The sequence below is a fragment of the Theobroma cacao genome, chromosome 9, assembly GCF_053813885.1.
Source record: "Theobroma cacao isolate CCN51 chromosome 9, ASM5381388v1, whole genome shotgun sequence".
In the NCBI taxonomy this organism is placed as follows: Eukaryota; Viridiplantae; Streptophyta; class Magnoliopsida; order Malvales; family Malvaceae; genus Theobroma; species Theobroma cacao.
In genome coordinates, this window is record NC_142647.1 from 5,231,967 (window position 1) to 5,247,068 (window position 15,102).

The window sequence follows — 15,102 nt, forward strand, 5'->3', positions numbered from 1 at the left end:
TGATCTTTGCTCATTGAGAATAAGAAGTAAACTTGCAGGTAAACATATGCCCATTGTTTTGTTTGAATTGTTTGCGTTCTAGCTGACATTTAGTTTGTGAGTGATGAGATGGTTAACCAGGGAGTTAGAATTGGCCGTTTCTCTCCTTCCCTGTCCCCAAACAATCAATTTAAGAAACTCACAAACTGATTAGACCAGATCCCAGACTCCCAGCTTCCTTATATTAATAGAGTTACAAAATTAGTGGCGTCTCCTCATAATGGAGCTGAAGGTTGGTAGCAAATGCACCATTGTTAAGGAATACCCACAACTATCTAAGAATACCAGATAAATTATAGTGCATTGTTTCCAGCAGTGCTCAAGGTTATATGGTCCTTGAGATAAGAGTCTTGCTGCATTCAAGTCGACCATTCTTCCTTCCCCTTGAGTTAACAAAGTCTTGGCTTCTCTAATTGTACAAGGTAGCATATTTTCTCCTAGAAAATGAAAGTATCAATCGAATCCGGTAACTCTTGCCTGCGATTGAGGCGATTTTCCTCTTAAAAGTAATAGACTTGATTACTTCTTTCAGTCTTCGATTTGAATCCTTGTGTGATCTTTACATTTAGATGCTTATAATTTCTAACTTTGAAGTTAAGTTTCTTCTTAAAACACAAATTCCTCTCACCTCTCTCTGTCTCTCCTTCTTCACTCTGTTAGAGAGAAGAAAGAGTGGGATAGGTTAAAGAAAGAGCCATTTGGGAGTAAAAACTGAAAAATAGTGTCATTTTCATTACTATATACAAAATTAAGAATTCAAAAAATGTAAATATTTAATGACATGCATATTCTTAACAATTTATCAAACTAATTTATCTTTTATTCTCAATTAAATGTGTTTTTTTTTTGAAAAATTAAAAGATTAGATTAATTATTCTTATTTATTTTCTTATTAATATTGAAGTTCTTATCAAGGTAAATTTTCTTTAATAGGTAATTTTTCTTATTAGATTAAATATGTCGCGACATTATAATTTTGTTGAGCCGACCAATTGAACAACTTTTATTTTCAAAACAATAGTATAGCGTGGTAGCACAGCCAGCCAAAATGCTTTAAGGCTTTTGGTCGATCAACCAAGTTCTACTTGTCTAGCAGCAAGTCAGTCCCTCCAACAAAGTCATATGTCACTAATGGAAATCCTTCGAGGTCTTGACTCATTGTGTCAACAACGTATCTAGATTAATTTTTTATTCTATAGAATCATTAATCAAAGAGGTTAAGTAATTATGAGATTTACCTATCAAGGGAGTTTCAATAGTTTTTTATGTTTAATTGAGAATATACGACAAATACAAATATAGAGACGATTTTCTGTATTAATAGATGATTCTTTTTTCACGCAACTTAGTTAAATATAGAGAAGATTTTCTTTATTAATAGATATATTTTTGTCACACAAGTAACTTAGTTAGGATGAAATCAATTGTGTATTTTTTTATTAAATTCAGGATTTTAATAAATTAGACTATAAAAAATAAGATCACTCTTTTTCCTTAATCTTAATTTGTTGGTCTGTCAAATGTTAATCATAGAATACATAATGAAACTTATATAACTTATGTATTTTATGGCTCATAGAAGACCATGTGAAGTGTCACATATTCATATTTTTAACTCAAAAGATATATCTATTCGGTAGAGAAAGATTTTCTTTTATAAGTTCAAAACTCATTTTATTTTTTACTGATATAAGATTGGTGACATGAGGCATCATAATCATGTTTTATCCTCTTGCTTTCATTAATATCAAGGGAATGAATTTTTCCTCCTTTCGCAATTACATTTCCGGGTTGCCGGTCAAGAACAACGGATATTGGTCGATATACCCTACCTTGCAAACAAGTACACCCATCCAATATATCTCTGACTCGTACATACAATGCATTGTGATAACTCAGTCCCCCGCTTTCATATACAAAAAAAAAAAAACAACCAAAAACCATCAATCTTGCACTTTACAATATCACAGGTGGCATTAACTGAAACCTTATTAACCTTTTTGTACACAAAAAGAACAAAAAAAAAAAAAAAAAACCCTCAACCTTCAATTCAAGACCCTGAAAACAAAAATTCCAATAACTAGAACTATATAAAAAAACCCTATCTCCCCCCATCCCACAGTATCCCAACACAACCTACGCAACTTCATAATCACTACAGTTGTTCAGCATCAGTAATAGACATACAGAAATATTCGCAAGGTTTCTGACTACAGCTGCACTCCTTCCTTTGTTAAGGTGTCAGCACTGTAACTTGCCTCCCTCATCCCAACGTTCCAGTTTTTCTTTCGTTCTTTCAATTTGAAGTAGCCATTTTCACATTCTCCAAGGTGTTGTAGCTAGGTGTTGACCCCATTTAACTACGTTGCTTGAATCACTTTTGATGACAAGGCTATGATCCTCTTTCCACCTTGACGTAGAGAAGACAAGAAATGTTTCCCTCATTGTCAATATCTTTGCAAGATTGGAATACATTGTACCAATGGGTTTAGAGAAGATGATTTAACTTGATTTTGTCAAGATACCACCAATCCCAACAAGGCCCGAGCATCCTTTAGCAGCTCTGTCTATGCTGAATTTCATTTACCCTTGTTGTGGTTCCTCTCACTTTATTCCTTTTCTTCCTTTGCCACTGTTTTTTTTTACTGGGTGTGCACATGAGGCTGTTTGTGGATGTCCAACACTGGCAGGTACTCCCTTGGCCATTTTGCGTTAGCCCGGGAAGCCGCTCTAAGCCTTACCAGCTTCAAACACTGATCCGTATCCCACCCTTCTCCTTCAAACACTATTTCATTCTTACTTTTCCAAACTGACCATACTATAGAAAAAGTATGCCATTTTTCACTACGACATTTTGGACCTTTGGCTGCAAAAAAAATTGCAGTCATAGGTGAAAAATATACAGCCTAAGATTAAGGCTGCACTTTTTCTAAGTACAGCCTTAGCCAATGTATGGAAAAGTATGGCTGCACTTATTTATGGTATTCAATAGCAAAATTAAAGTGCAGCTGTATGCTATATGACTGCAATCTTAAATCATATGGTAGCATAAAAATGTGCAGTTAAAAGGTATAAGATAGAGACACATATAACTTTTTAATATGTGATAGAAAGACATGCTCACAAATCATAAAGTGCCTCTAAAATCAAATTGTAGAACTAATGCCTCAAAAATCAAATGCTTTAGAAACCACTTTCAAAGGTCTCTACAATGTTTACAATATGGGGTTTCCTCAATTAATTTTAGTCATCTCTCTCTTTCTCTCTTCTTCTCTCTAATTCCTCTCTATACATATTTGTTTGTCTATTCTCCATCCTAATAAAACCAGCTGACATTGCAGTTCCCAGCATTCCTTACCTACAAAGATTAAGTTGCAAGATAATATCAATTTGCAAATAATTCATAATGTAATATGAGACAAAGCAAGATAATATCCAGTTAATCGTAATATAATAGGTAATATTTTTTTCTAAAAAGCGTAATTATATTAATCCATCACCAATGAATGCCATGGCAAGTCTTTTGTCTTATTAGCTAAAGACTTTAGTGGCATAAAAGTTGGTGTGGTAAGAGAGCTGTACAGTTACAATAAAATCTCCATGAAGTGGCAAAGTTCAGCAAAGACAAGATGATAAGGAAGACTGAAAACAACAGGAGCCAAAAGCAAGGTAATAAAGAAATGCTCCTATCACAAAAGTAAAATTAGAGCCAAACCAACAGACCTCAGGATCTTGTTGCGTTTCACTAATAGAAACTGCCACCAGAAAATTAAAAAAGAGACCCTTAGGATCACGAGTCATAAAAAACAAGTAAGCCCCTAGCAGAGAACAATACATTAGAAAACCATGATAGGGATCCAAGGAGCTTCCCTCACCCTTCCGCAATCAGAAGGAGCCAAATACCACATTTTGTTTCAATCCTTTATATATCTCTCATTGCTGAATCAAAACCACATTTTGTTTTGTTTTTTTTTAAAATCCCAAACTCCATTCATGTATAAATTATGCAACACTTTAAGAATTTTAATTAAATAATAATTCAAAACGCAACACAACAATCTAAATATGTCCAGCCATGAACAATCAATTAATCAAGAGCCAAATACCATTAATTTTGTTGATACCATGCCACAATAATCAGACTGAACAAACAATAAAGCAATTACCAGTCACTTTCATCAAATTCCAATGATAATGCCAAAACAAAATTATCTTCAAAGCAATTACATAAATTAACATAAAATGACTTACAGGAGTCATCAATAGCAGCATTTGGAATCAATTCTTCCAAGGATCTTGTTAGGCTCATTTGTTCAAAGTTGTGCCTTTATTCTTCAAAGAGAAGTTGAGGAACATTAACTTCCACCATCTAAGAAAAGTAAAAATGACATTACAAATCATAAATCTTAAATTATATTACAAATTAGAACCTTAAAATTGTAAAAACTTTTAAAGTGATTACAACTTACTAACCTTACAAATCTGATTTAAAGATATATTATCAAATATTTGGTGTTTGATTATTTGTTCCATTTCTTGACAATCGATCAACGATGATTCATTAAGCTACAAATTATTATAAGTAAAGAAACTTGGGAATCAAAAGAAAATAAAAAATAGTTGCAATAGATGATACCATTTGTGAAGAAATTGATGGTCGGTCATTTATGGTTGAAGTTGCTGGCTTAGGAAACCTCATTTGTAATTGTAAGATCAACAAGTTAATTTGATGCAAAATTTCTAATTTGATCGTTAGAACTTGATCTGTCATCTCAATCTTGATAGATTGTACTTGTTGCTGCAACTTTTTTTGCATCTCCTCTTTTAATTTATCTTTCACTTCTTTCATCTCATCCATAGAAACTCTTCTAGCATTTTCAACCATTCTTTAGGCATCCATGGAATCAAATGAAGGTGGTTTTTTCTTTAGATTTGAAGCAATCACACTTCTTCTGTAAAGAGACACATGGCCAGTTTTGTCGTGCCCCATTACATGAGCAAAGATTTCATTTTGAGCTTCAAGATCTTTAGAATTCTCTAAATTTTGAGATATTTACTGCTTATATTCAAACTGAATTAAACATAAATAATTATAATTAAATTATTCATGTTTATATGATCTTTCTACATCATATCAATATAAAGTTTGTAGTCATACCAAAATTCTCATGCTTTCCTCATCCAATTCTCCATTCTTGTGTTCATGTGTCAAAAGAAACATATCAGCTTGGGATGTTTCCTCTATGTTTCCCCTATTAACTTTCTGTATTCATAAAAAATAAAATACATTACTAACAAAATAACTTACAAGTTAAGAACATCATAAATAAAAAATACTTGGTATAATGGAAGAGAAGGGGAAAGATGGAAGGGAAAATAAAATAAAATACTTGATAACTGACAGCTGTGAAGGTAGGATGTTGTTTGCTAAAGTTATAGACCTCTAAACTAGTAGCCACCCTTGTAACCACTCTAGAGCATAATGAATCAAATTTGTGCAGCTTAGCTTCTATGGCAAGAATATACTAATATATTAGACTAAGAAAGCTAGTCTAATGGCCTATTCATTCATAAAAGTTCAAATGGCAATAGGGGAATTAAGTGACTGCTAGTATTTGGTGCCTTTAATAAACCTTAGTAAATGAACTTTGCTATGAACTTTGACCAAATTTTGTATTATAAAATTATAGCAGTTGGAATTAATCAATAGTATTCCATACACATAACTTTATGCAATTGCACATTTTTACCTCTTTCTCACGAACTCGAGCAAAACTCAAAGATCTAGTAATGTGTATGCATTGTTGCTTTTTATGAGATATCATACCTCTGAGGCTACGTATCTACAACTCATACAATATAATTATCACTAAAATACTTGTTCTTAATAGTTGTAACAATTATTTCTACTAATACTTGAAGTCAAGATCATACCTTTCGTTCCTTAGAACTGCAAAATGCAACTAACACTTTCCAATGTTCAAAAGGGACTCCTTCAAGACAATTTTTAAGCCGAACATCATCTGTTTTATATATAGAATAAAAACTCCTTTTCAATCGACATTTGTAATTCCTCCAATCAGTTGCTATTGTGCTTAGGACCCATTTTTTGGCACGAGCCTCAATGCCAAACTTTGCCTACAAAATTGAATTACAACTATTATTAGTATAATGATTGAGAAATAATCATATATAAAAATTCAAAGGTTCCTTAACATGAAGGGTTTGTAATACCTTCACTAGATCCCACATATCATTTTTATTAGATTGAGGCATTGTTCGCCAATCAACATAAACAAGAAGAGCCAACATAGCATTACGTGCCAAGGTTCTCAAGAAAGTGGTTAAATTGTTAAAAGCTTCATCAGTGGGACCAATAAGTTGGTTTCTTTGTGTTTAATAAGATGAAATTACGATTGTTTTCAGTCAATCCACGAATTCGAAGAGCCTTAGTAGGCCTGCTAGTCTTTTTGGTTGAAAACCTACATAAAAAAGTAAGAAACAAAAATATTAAAAGAATTTTAAAACAAGAAAATGTAAAAAAAACCCATATGATCATCATAACCTTCTTGCTTCATAACATCTTGCACTAATTGCTCTACGTCATCATGCATATTTGACTCATCTCCCATACCTACATCATCATGAACATTCATAGAGGGTGATGACCTTTTCCCATGATAAATCCAATGGATGTAACCTTGATCGGTTCCTTTGCAAATAAGATGATTATAAACTTCATCCTGATCTTTCCATAAACAATTGTTACAAGTCTTACAAGGGCACAAAATCAATCCTCCCTTTGACCCATTTTCAAATGCAAAATCAAGAAATTGCCTAACTCCATCTATGTATCCTTTACTTAATCTAGAACAACACATCCAACTCTTATCTATTATCTTTACAGATCCATCCAAATTCATTGAAAAAAATATTATTGAAAAGTAAGTCTACTTATGATAATTCTATAAAACACAAGACAAAAATATATAACAACACTATAAAAAATAACTAGCATTAAAACAGTAACAAAAAGCACAAGACAGAATATTTAGATTGAAAACTATTCATATTCATCCCCTAAATAGTAGCTAGTTTGCATATATATAGAAACAAACATGTATACTTTTGTCTACATGCATACATATAAAATAATATAATGTTTTAGACTCAAAGACCAAGATGAACCTGGACCTTAAATACAAAATAAGATTAATAGTATAAAAAGAAATAAAAACAACATACGCATAAAAGATAATCATTAACTTATTCCATCTTAATAATTTCAAAAATTGCCTTGATGTGTTTAAAATACATACCCAGATAGCTTGCCGGAACTAATGTATCAGTGGATGATTCTGTGGACTTGAAGATGAACTAGCCTTGACCTTTTCAAACTCGGTATCAAGCAACTTCTTAAAGTCAGGTAACTGTAGTTAAAACATGGAAGCAATAGATGACATTAATGCAATGAGTGTTAGTATAAAAAATGATATTACTAAACCAAAATATATAAATATTATCCATAAAAGAAATAAATTCAATTGCAAGGGTAACAAAGGTGCCATCTAACATAGAAAGAAAATGGGCTATTAACAATTCCATTAATTGTTAAAAAATGTAAAACAGAAAAATATAGATATCCCAAGGTCAGATTAGCATATGTATTACTTTTTTACTCCCAGATGTGATGTTGAAGTAGTTTAAAAGAATTTAGAGCTTCTTAATAGCCAAAAAGTAACTACAATTAAAGGCATGCTATGCTCAAATGCAGTATCTCCCTTTACATGCACAAAATATCATATTCAAGTCGTATCTAACATATATACGTTGGATAAAGAGGAAATCGTGAATTTGAAAATCTAAAGGGAAAGAAACCATGAGAGATACTAGAAAAGAAGAAAGAGGAAGAAAAGAAAAGAAAACAAGAATTTGAAATCTGTTAGAAGCAAGAATTTTGTGTATTGTAAGAGTGAGAGAGAGAGAGAGAAATGAACCAATAGTGAAAGAATAGAGACTAGAAATCGGTAGAGAGAAAGAGAAAGTACACATGACAAGTATAGTTTTTAATTAAAAAAAATATTTTCTAACCTTATTTTTTAATTAAAATAAAAAACATAAAAGGTATTAGATTTTTATGAGTTGTATAAAAAAATAATCTAAATCTTAAATTCAAATATTGTATCAAAATATTTAAATGCAAAAATAAAATTGCATCTAAAATTGACATTTAAAGTTATTTATGTTGTAGTGACTGTTACTAGCTAGGAAAAGTATTACAACTAGAAAGATACTAATACTATTGTACTAATAATGAATAGCTTGGAAAGGTGTTAATATACATATAACAGATATGGAGGTGTTGTTTACTAATCTGTTTTTATAGAAAGTGCTAATAAACTTTCAATCTTTGATTGAAAACAAAGATTCTTAGATCAAAGAGAAAGACTCCCTTATCATTTCTAGCTTGTTCCAACTTACGTTGTTTAATGTTAAAAGCTTACTAATTATAAGCTGACTTGACTTGAGATTAGTAAGAGTAGAGCTTAAGCAAATTCTTTTTACATCATACCTACTTATGTCAAAATTGGTTACAACACTTGTCCCCCTAAACTTAATTGCAGCAATATCATAAGCTTCAGCTGCTTCTTCTTGTGTGCCTATAATGTAGAATATAAGTTATATTATTGCATATCACAGTTAGGATTCTTTGGGAATTGACAGCTTAATTACATTAAATTTTATAAATAAAAAGTGAAGGACAAAATTATAATCCAGCTGCCAATTTCATCAGAGCATGTCTTTGAATTACCTAGTTGAGCAGCATAAAGGCGATTATAAAGGGAAAAAAATAAAAGAAACATTGATATGAACTGGTGGGACAGTTCAAGAAACTTAATGCAAGAATTAAATATAAACTGGATCTGATTCCATCATAAATGGTTCTGCAATCAATCTTGAAACCTAGAATCATTAACTTCAAAGTCTATAATAATTGAACTAATTGAACAGTTATGAGAGATGTTGAGACATGGCACTTTCTAAACAATGAACCAAAAGTTAAAGGAGAAGGAAAAAAGGAACCAAAGCTTACTAAATGTTCCAAGGTACAAGTCCTTGTTTCCAGCAACCTTTCCTATTCTAGCTTGCAACCTTCCATGCTGATGATGCCTACCTAGAGAAAGAAGAGAGCTTGACATGTAAGAGGAAAGATTGATAAATATAAAGTTGGATGGCATTTAAAATAACATACCAAGCATACACATCTGAGAACTGAGATCATCTAAGTTTATATAATAATGTTAGCTTATTATTGTCTATTATAATTGAAAAGGCTACAAAATGCAGTGAATTATGAAATTTTATCATTGAGGTCGTTTTCTTGCCATTACCTTGTCACTCCTCTGTACACAGAAGCTCCTCTCAAAAAACCAAAGATTACTAATTATAAGCTTTCAATCTTTGATTGAAAACAAAGATTCTTAGATAAAAAAGAAAAACCCCCTTCTCATTTCTAGCTTGATCCAACTTACGTTGTTTAATGTCAAAAGCTTACTAATTATAATCTGACTTGACTTGCACCTCTTTTCCTTCCCTTTACCTAGATACTAGACTTGTTATTACTAGACAAATGTATTATTCATTATCTAATTTCAATTCAGAGATTGCTTTTGTGTACCTTTCCTTTAGTTTATTATTTATGATTAATCCATATAATAGAATGGTTTAACTTTTCTTAAAGTCAATTTATTTTCACACTATGCCGATTGCTTGCTTGCATTAGAGGTTATTTGAACCTTATATCATAAAATTTTTTGACCCACGAGATTGATTAAGCATGGTATAATGATGTGAGATAAAGCAAACCACCATAAAATCTTTATTTTTGGGTGAAGATAAGCACTATCATATAGCTTATAATAGAGTTTCTTTAAGTCAATTCCATCATTGACTAAAACACAAAAGAAATTGAAGGAAAAAGCACTGAAACTTACCTATGTCAGATTCTCAAGCAACCAAAGTCATCTTACTCCTAGAATCAAAGAGACAAAATGAAAAACATTAACTGCAATCAAGTGGAAAATAAAAGAAAGAGAAAATTAATGAAAACGAAAATCCAACTTAAAAATATCTCACAAATTAATAACAAAAAGACCAACAACCTTAAGCAACCCTATATTTATATCTATATTTCCTAAGCAACCCTAATTTGTAATCAAAATCCTTAATTAGTGTTATAGGAAACCCTAATCTAAACTTAAACTACATAAATCATGCTTAAAATAAAAGAAAATGAGAGGAGAAATAAAGTGAGTACCTGAATCAGAATTAGAGAATTGACTATGAACATTTGCCTGAACACAATAAAAAACTCTATTCAACATTTGTTCAAAATTCTCAACTATCAAATTTCAAATATATTTGAAAAAATAATAAACAAAAATAACATAAAATTAAAAGAATTGAGAAAATCATTGAGGATTTCTTTAGATCTGCGTCAACCAAGAATGTTCTTAGTAGACAAAGAAAGAAAAAGAGAATTGATGAATCAAGAAAAAGAGATTTACTTGTCTTAGAAAAATTGAGAGTAGCAAAACTGAGAAAAATGGTAAAAAAATCAAGAGAATCTAGTTTATCTGAGCAACTGGAGAGAGAGAGAGAGAGAGAAAGATAAACTTAGGTGATTTTTCAAGAAAAAAAAACATTGCATGTAAAAGGTAAGGGGCTTTTGTTTGTTTTTTATTAGGCTGCTTCATGGGCCATTGGCTGCTTTTATTTTGTGGGCTTTTCTCCTCTTAATTTTTTTATGGGATTACACTTCAAATAGTGTAACTAAATAAAATGTATTAAGAGTAATATGATGAATTTAGTTATATAAGAAAAATGCAGTGAAAATTATGCAGTAAAAGGGTAAAAATGTTGTAGTGTTTGTAACAAGGGATTTCTTTGTTGGAATACGTTCCAAGTAAGCCAAAGAACCATGGAAATTGAGGAGATAGAAAGAAAGAAGGGAAAAGAGAGAAAGGGTGGGGGTGATCAATGTAATATGTCGCCTTGTGTCACGATCCCAATGAGGATCCTAACGAGGAGCCATGAATCCATCGACTGTATATTAGAGTGAGACTAGGCATTTAAAGATTCACATCATCTTCAACCAATGAGGTACCTTTTGTGAGATAAAATTGCGAGGCTATTAAGCTAAAGTGGACAATATCTTGTAGGTTAGTGTAGAGCAAGCTCTATGTACTAACAATATGTAATTGAGGACAATAGATGTGGTGCTAAAACCATGACATCATTCCCAAGCTTGATATCGTTAATACCTAGAACTGTTTTGATACCAACTATCATGATCCATACTAACCTATAATGTATTGCCCATTTTAGCTCATTGGGTTTTCAATTTTATCTCACAAGAAGTGTCTCACAAGTTAAAAATTGTGTGAATATTTAAATGCTCAGTCTCACTCTAATATACAACCGATGTGAGATTCATACCTCTTCTTTGGGACTATGACATCTTCCCTTGATGTGAGATTAATGACTTCTCATTGAGACCATGACATCTTCCAAGATGTGAGATTAATGGCTCTCTACTGCGACTGTAACAATCAACCACCCCTCTCCCTCTTCTTTCACTTCTCTCCATTGCCTGTTTTCTTTTTCTGTCAAAACTGAAATCTTTTACCTTCCATTCATTTCATACCGAATCAACACCATTATTGTCCCATCTATTTTCATTCTTGTCCTCAATAATACGAGAATGACTGCTTTTTTGTAGCATTTGCAAAACTTTCCTCATGCAAGGTCTTCTTGATGGTGATGTTCTAGTACAATGGATTCCAACTTTAAAGACATTGCACATTTGATCTAAATAACAAGCTTCCTTGATCTCCTCATCTAATGCATCCACTATTGAGTTGTTATCTTGAAAGTAATGCTGAGCCCACTCTGCAAGCGATCTGTTCTTATCTCCATTGTGCGCTTCTCTTCCTGTTGTTAGCTCCAAAAGAATGACTCCAAAGCTATATACATCAATCTTCTCATCTATTCTTGTTGTTCGAGCATATTCTACAATTCAATTTAGAGGACAGACTTGTTAAATTCAATCCACTGCCCACCCCGACAAAGTTTAATCATATCTAAATCAGCAAAGAAATACGTACATTCACGTAGAAGGCAATTATTTAAATGTGGTTCAGCATTCTTTTCTTACATCCATGAATATAAGGGAAAAGATTCAATATACTTGTTGAAATTAACAAGGCAATATAGAAATTCACACGAGACAATTATTTAATGTGATTTAATATCCTTTTCTTAATCTATGAATAGAAAGGGAAAAATTCAATGTAGTTGTAGAAATTATAGGCATCAAAACCGAAATCAAACGTTGGTATTAACATATTGAAACCTCTAATTCCCATGTGCTTAGACTCAGAATCAAAACCCTTCACACTTAAGAGCTCCCATTCTTAGTTTCATTAGATGCCTTTTGGAGTTCAAATTATGAGATGAATGAACTGAGGTTTGTAGGATAAAAAAGTGCTACCTTCTTTCGTATGCCCCCAAATTAAATGTACACTGAAGGAGAAATTTAGCATGTATTGACAATTTTTACTTATGTTCACATGTGTGAAAGTAGATAATTGGTTATAAAAATTATATACACACCCTTTGTCGCTTGCCTACCAAAAAATATTAGCAATCTAGATTCTTGTTTATTAAGCAAACTTATCTATGAAGAAACCTTTGCTACCACATAAATTTTTTCGGCCATTTGCTACCACTTAATTTCCTAATCGATAAAATTCTATACTAAATGGAATTTGAGTCAAAATGATCAACTCATATGACTTCTATATCAACCCTTTGCTAGTGAATGGAAGAAAGAAGCATTTGTCTATGAATTTTGCACCATTAAGTACTTACCAGGAGCTATGTAGCCAACGGAGCCAGCCACGCCAGAAACAGTTATAGGTTCTTCTCCTCGCTTGATTGACATCTTAGCAAGACCAAAATCAGCAATTTTAGCTTTGAACTCAGAATCTAATAAAATGTTGCTTGACTTCACATCTCGATGAATAATGGGTGCTGAACAATAATGGTGCATGTAGCAGAGTCCTTGGGCAGCCTGAATTGCAATTTGTAACCTCTTAGGCCAATCCAAGATAAAATTATGTGTTGAACAGGAAAGGGTTGTTGCCCGATGCTTATGGAGCCATATGTCTAAGCTACGATTTTCCAAATACTCGTAAACCAGAACATTTGAAGTTTCACTTGAAATGCAACATATCAATTTCACTATGTTCAAATGTCTGATTTTACCCAATATCTCAACTTCAGCCCGAAATTGCTTTCCAAGTAAATGCTCCGACTTTCGATTATTCCGAATGACTTTAGCAGCAACAACGTTGGCATGTTTGTTAACATTGTCAGAACAAGTCAACTCAACACGATACACATTTCCTGATCCTCCACTTCCAATCTTGTTTTCTTCTATCAATCTAGACAAAACGTCTGATTCTGTAAAATTGAAGTTTTGGTAGAAGGTGAGCTTCAATTCTGGATCCAATACATGCTCTCTCTTCCTATTATACTTAATCATGAAGAATGAACATGCCGAAATAAATACAAATATTCCAATCACAATACCGCAAATCCTAGTAGGATTTTGCAGAGCCCTTATGCTAGATTTTTTTGGTGAACTGCAGTTCTCGAGGTTTATGTATGGAGAACTAGCACAGAGACCAGGATTGTGAAGGAAACTATTAGAATATGCAGCATTTTCAAACTGCTTTGGGATATTACCGATGAGAAGATTGGAAGAAAGGTTGAGGGAAGTAAGCCTCAGAAGGCCAAGTTTAGGAGGAATTTGGCCGGAGAATTGGTTTTTCGACAAATCTAACTCAAGAAGGCTTGGTAGGACACAAATATCCTCTGGAATTTGGCCAGAAAGTTGATTTTGACCAAGGTTTAGAGTGACGAGTGACCTCCATGAGATTATAGGTGATGGAAGGAAGCCATGGAGTTGGTTTTGATCAAGCAAAAGAGTAGTGAGAAAAGGAAGAGCTGTCAATGCTTTTGGAATTGTACTATTAAAGAGGTTATTACTAGCCTTAAAGACAACCAGGCTTCTCCATGAATTCACCTCAACGGGAATTTGTCCAAAAAACTTGTTGTTACTAATCTCAAGTCGAGAAAGATTATGTGACACTTTTTTGGGAAGCTCACCTGTAAAAAAGTTGTCACTTATCATCAACATCGACAAGTTCAACGATGTCCATAGACCACTAGGAATGCTCCCAGTAAGACCATTGTTGCGAATGTTGACCATTATCAAGCTATTACAATTACCAAGTGATTTTGGCAATTCTCCAGCAAGATTGTTATCAAAGGCTACAAGTCCTAACAACTTACCTCCGTGGCATAAATGCTCAGGCAACCTCCCTGTAAGCCTGTTAGAAGCAACCTCGAAATACTCGAGCATTGAATATCGACCGAAATCTGGAGGCAGAGTGCCCCATAGATTGTTGCTGAATAGTCTAACGTCTGTTAGTGTTGAGATTCGTCCAATGCTTTCTGGAATTTCACCTGACAGTTGATTAAAAAAGAGAACTAAACCTGATAAATTTTCTAGTTTTCCAATATCACTCGGGATTCTTCCAGTCAGGTTATTTTGAGAAAGATCGATCACCCTCAGATTCGAAGCTTTAATTACTTGAGGAATCTCTCCAGATAATTTGCTGTCGAAAAGATATACTCCCTCCAAATTCTTTAGCAAGAACAAAGCACTCGGGATATTTCCCGTTAGGTTATTGCTAGATAAATCCAGCACCTCGAGAGCTGTCATATCTCCAATCATATCGGGGATTTCACCAACTAAACTTGCTTCTGTCATCCATAATGTCTTCAGCTTCTTCAATTGTTTGAAAGTGGGAGGTAAGTTGGATGGTTGGAATTTCGTATTATATGCCAATCCCAAAAATTCAAGTTTAGACAAGTTACCAATTTCCGGCGGGAAAGAACCATTGAACTGGTTGGAACAGAGCAGAAGACTCC

The 15,102-nt window shown here is 32.9% G+C and overlaps 1 protein-coding gene across 1 annotated transcript; it reads right to left on the minus strand.

The window, feature by feature from the left end:
* Positions 1 to 5,231: 5,231 nt before the first annotated feature.
* LOC18588507 (receptor-like protein kinase 5) lies at positions 5,232 to 14,530 on the minus strand. Its single transcript, XM_088810395.1, has 9 exons — positions 12,973 to 14,530; positions 11,747 to 12,111; positions 10,358 to 10,394; positions 10,035 to 10,105; positions 9,134 to 9,214; positions 7,359 to 7,469; positions 6,274 to 6,521; positions 5,974 to 6,177; positions 5,232 to 5,302 (listed from the first exon to the last, which is right to left on the minus strand). The coding sequence occupies exons 1-4, from the start codon at positions 14,528 to 14,530 to the stop codon at positions 10,062 to 10,064; spliced, it is 2,004 nt and encodes a 667-aa protein (XP_088666521.1). The 3' UTR covers positions 5,232 to 5,302; positions 5,974 to 6,177; positions 6,274 to 6,521; positions 7,359 to 7,469; positions 9,134 to 9,214; positions 10,035 to 10,061.
* Positions 14,531 to 15,102: the final 572 nt, after the last annotated feature.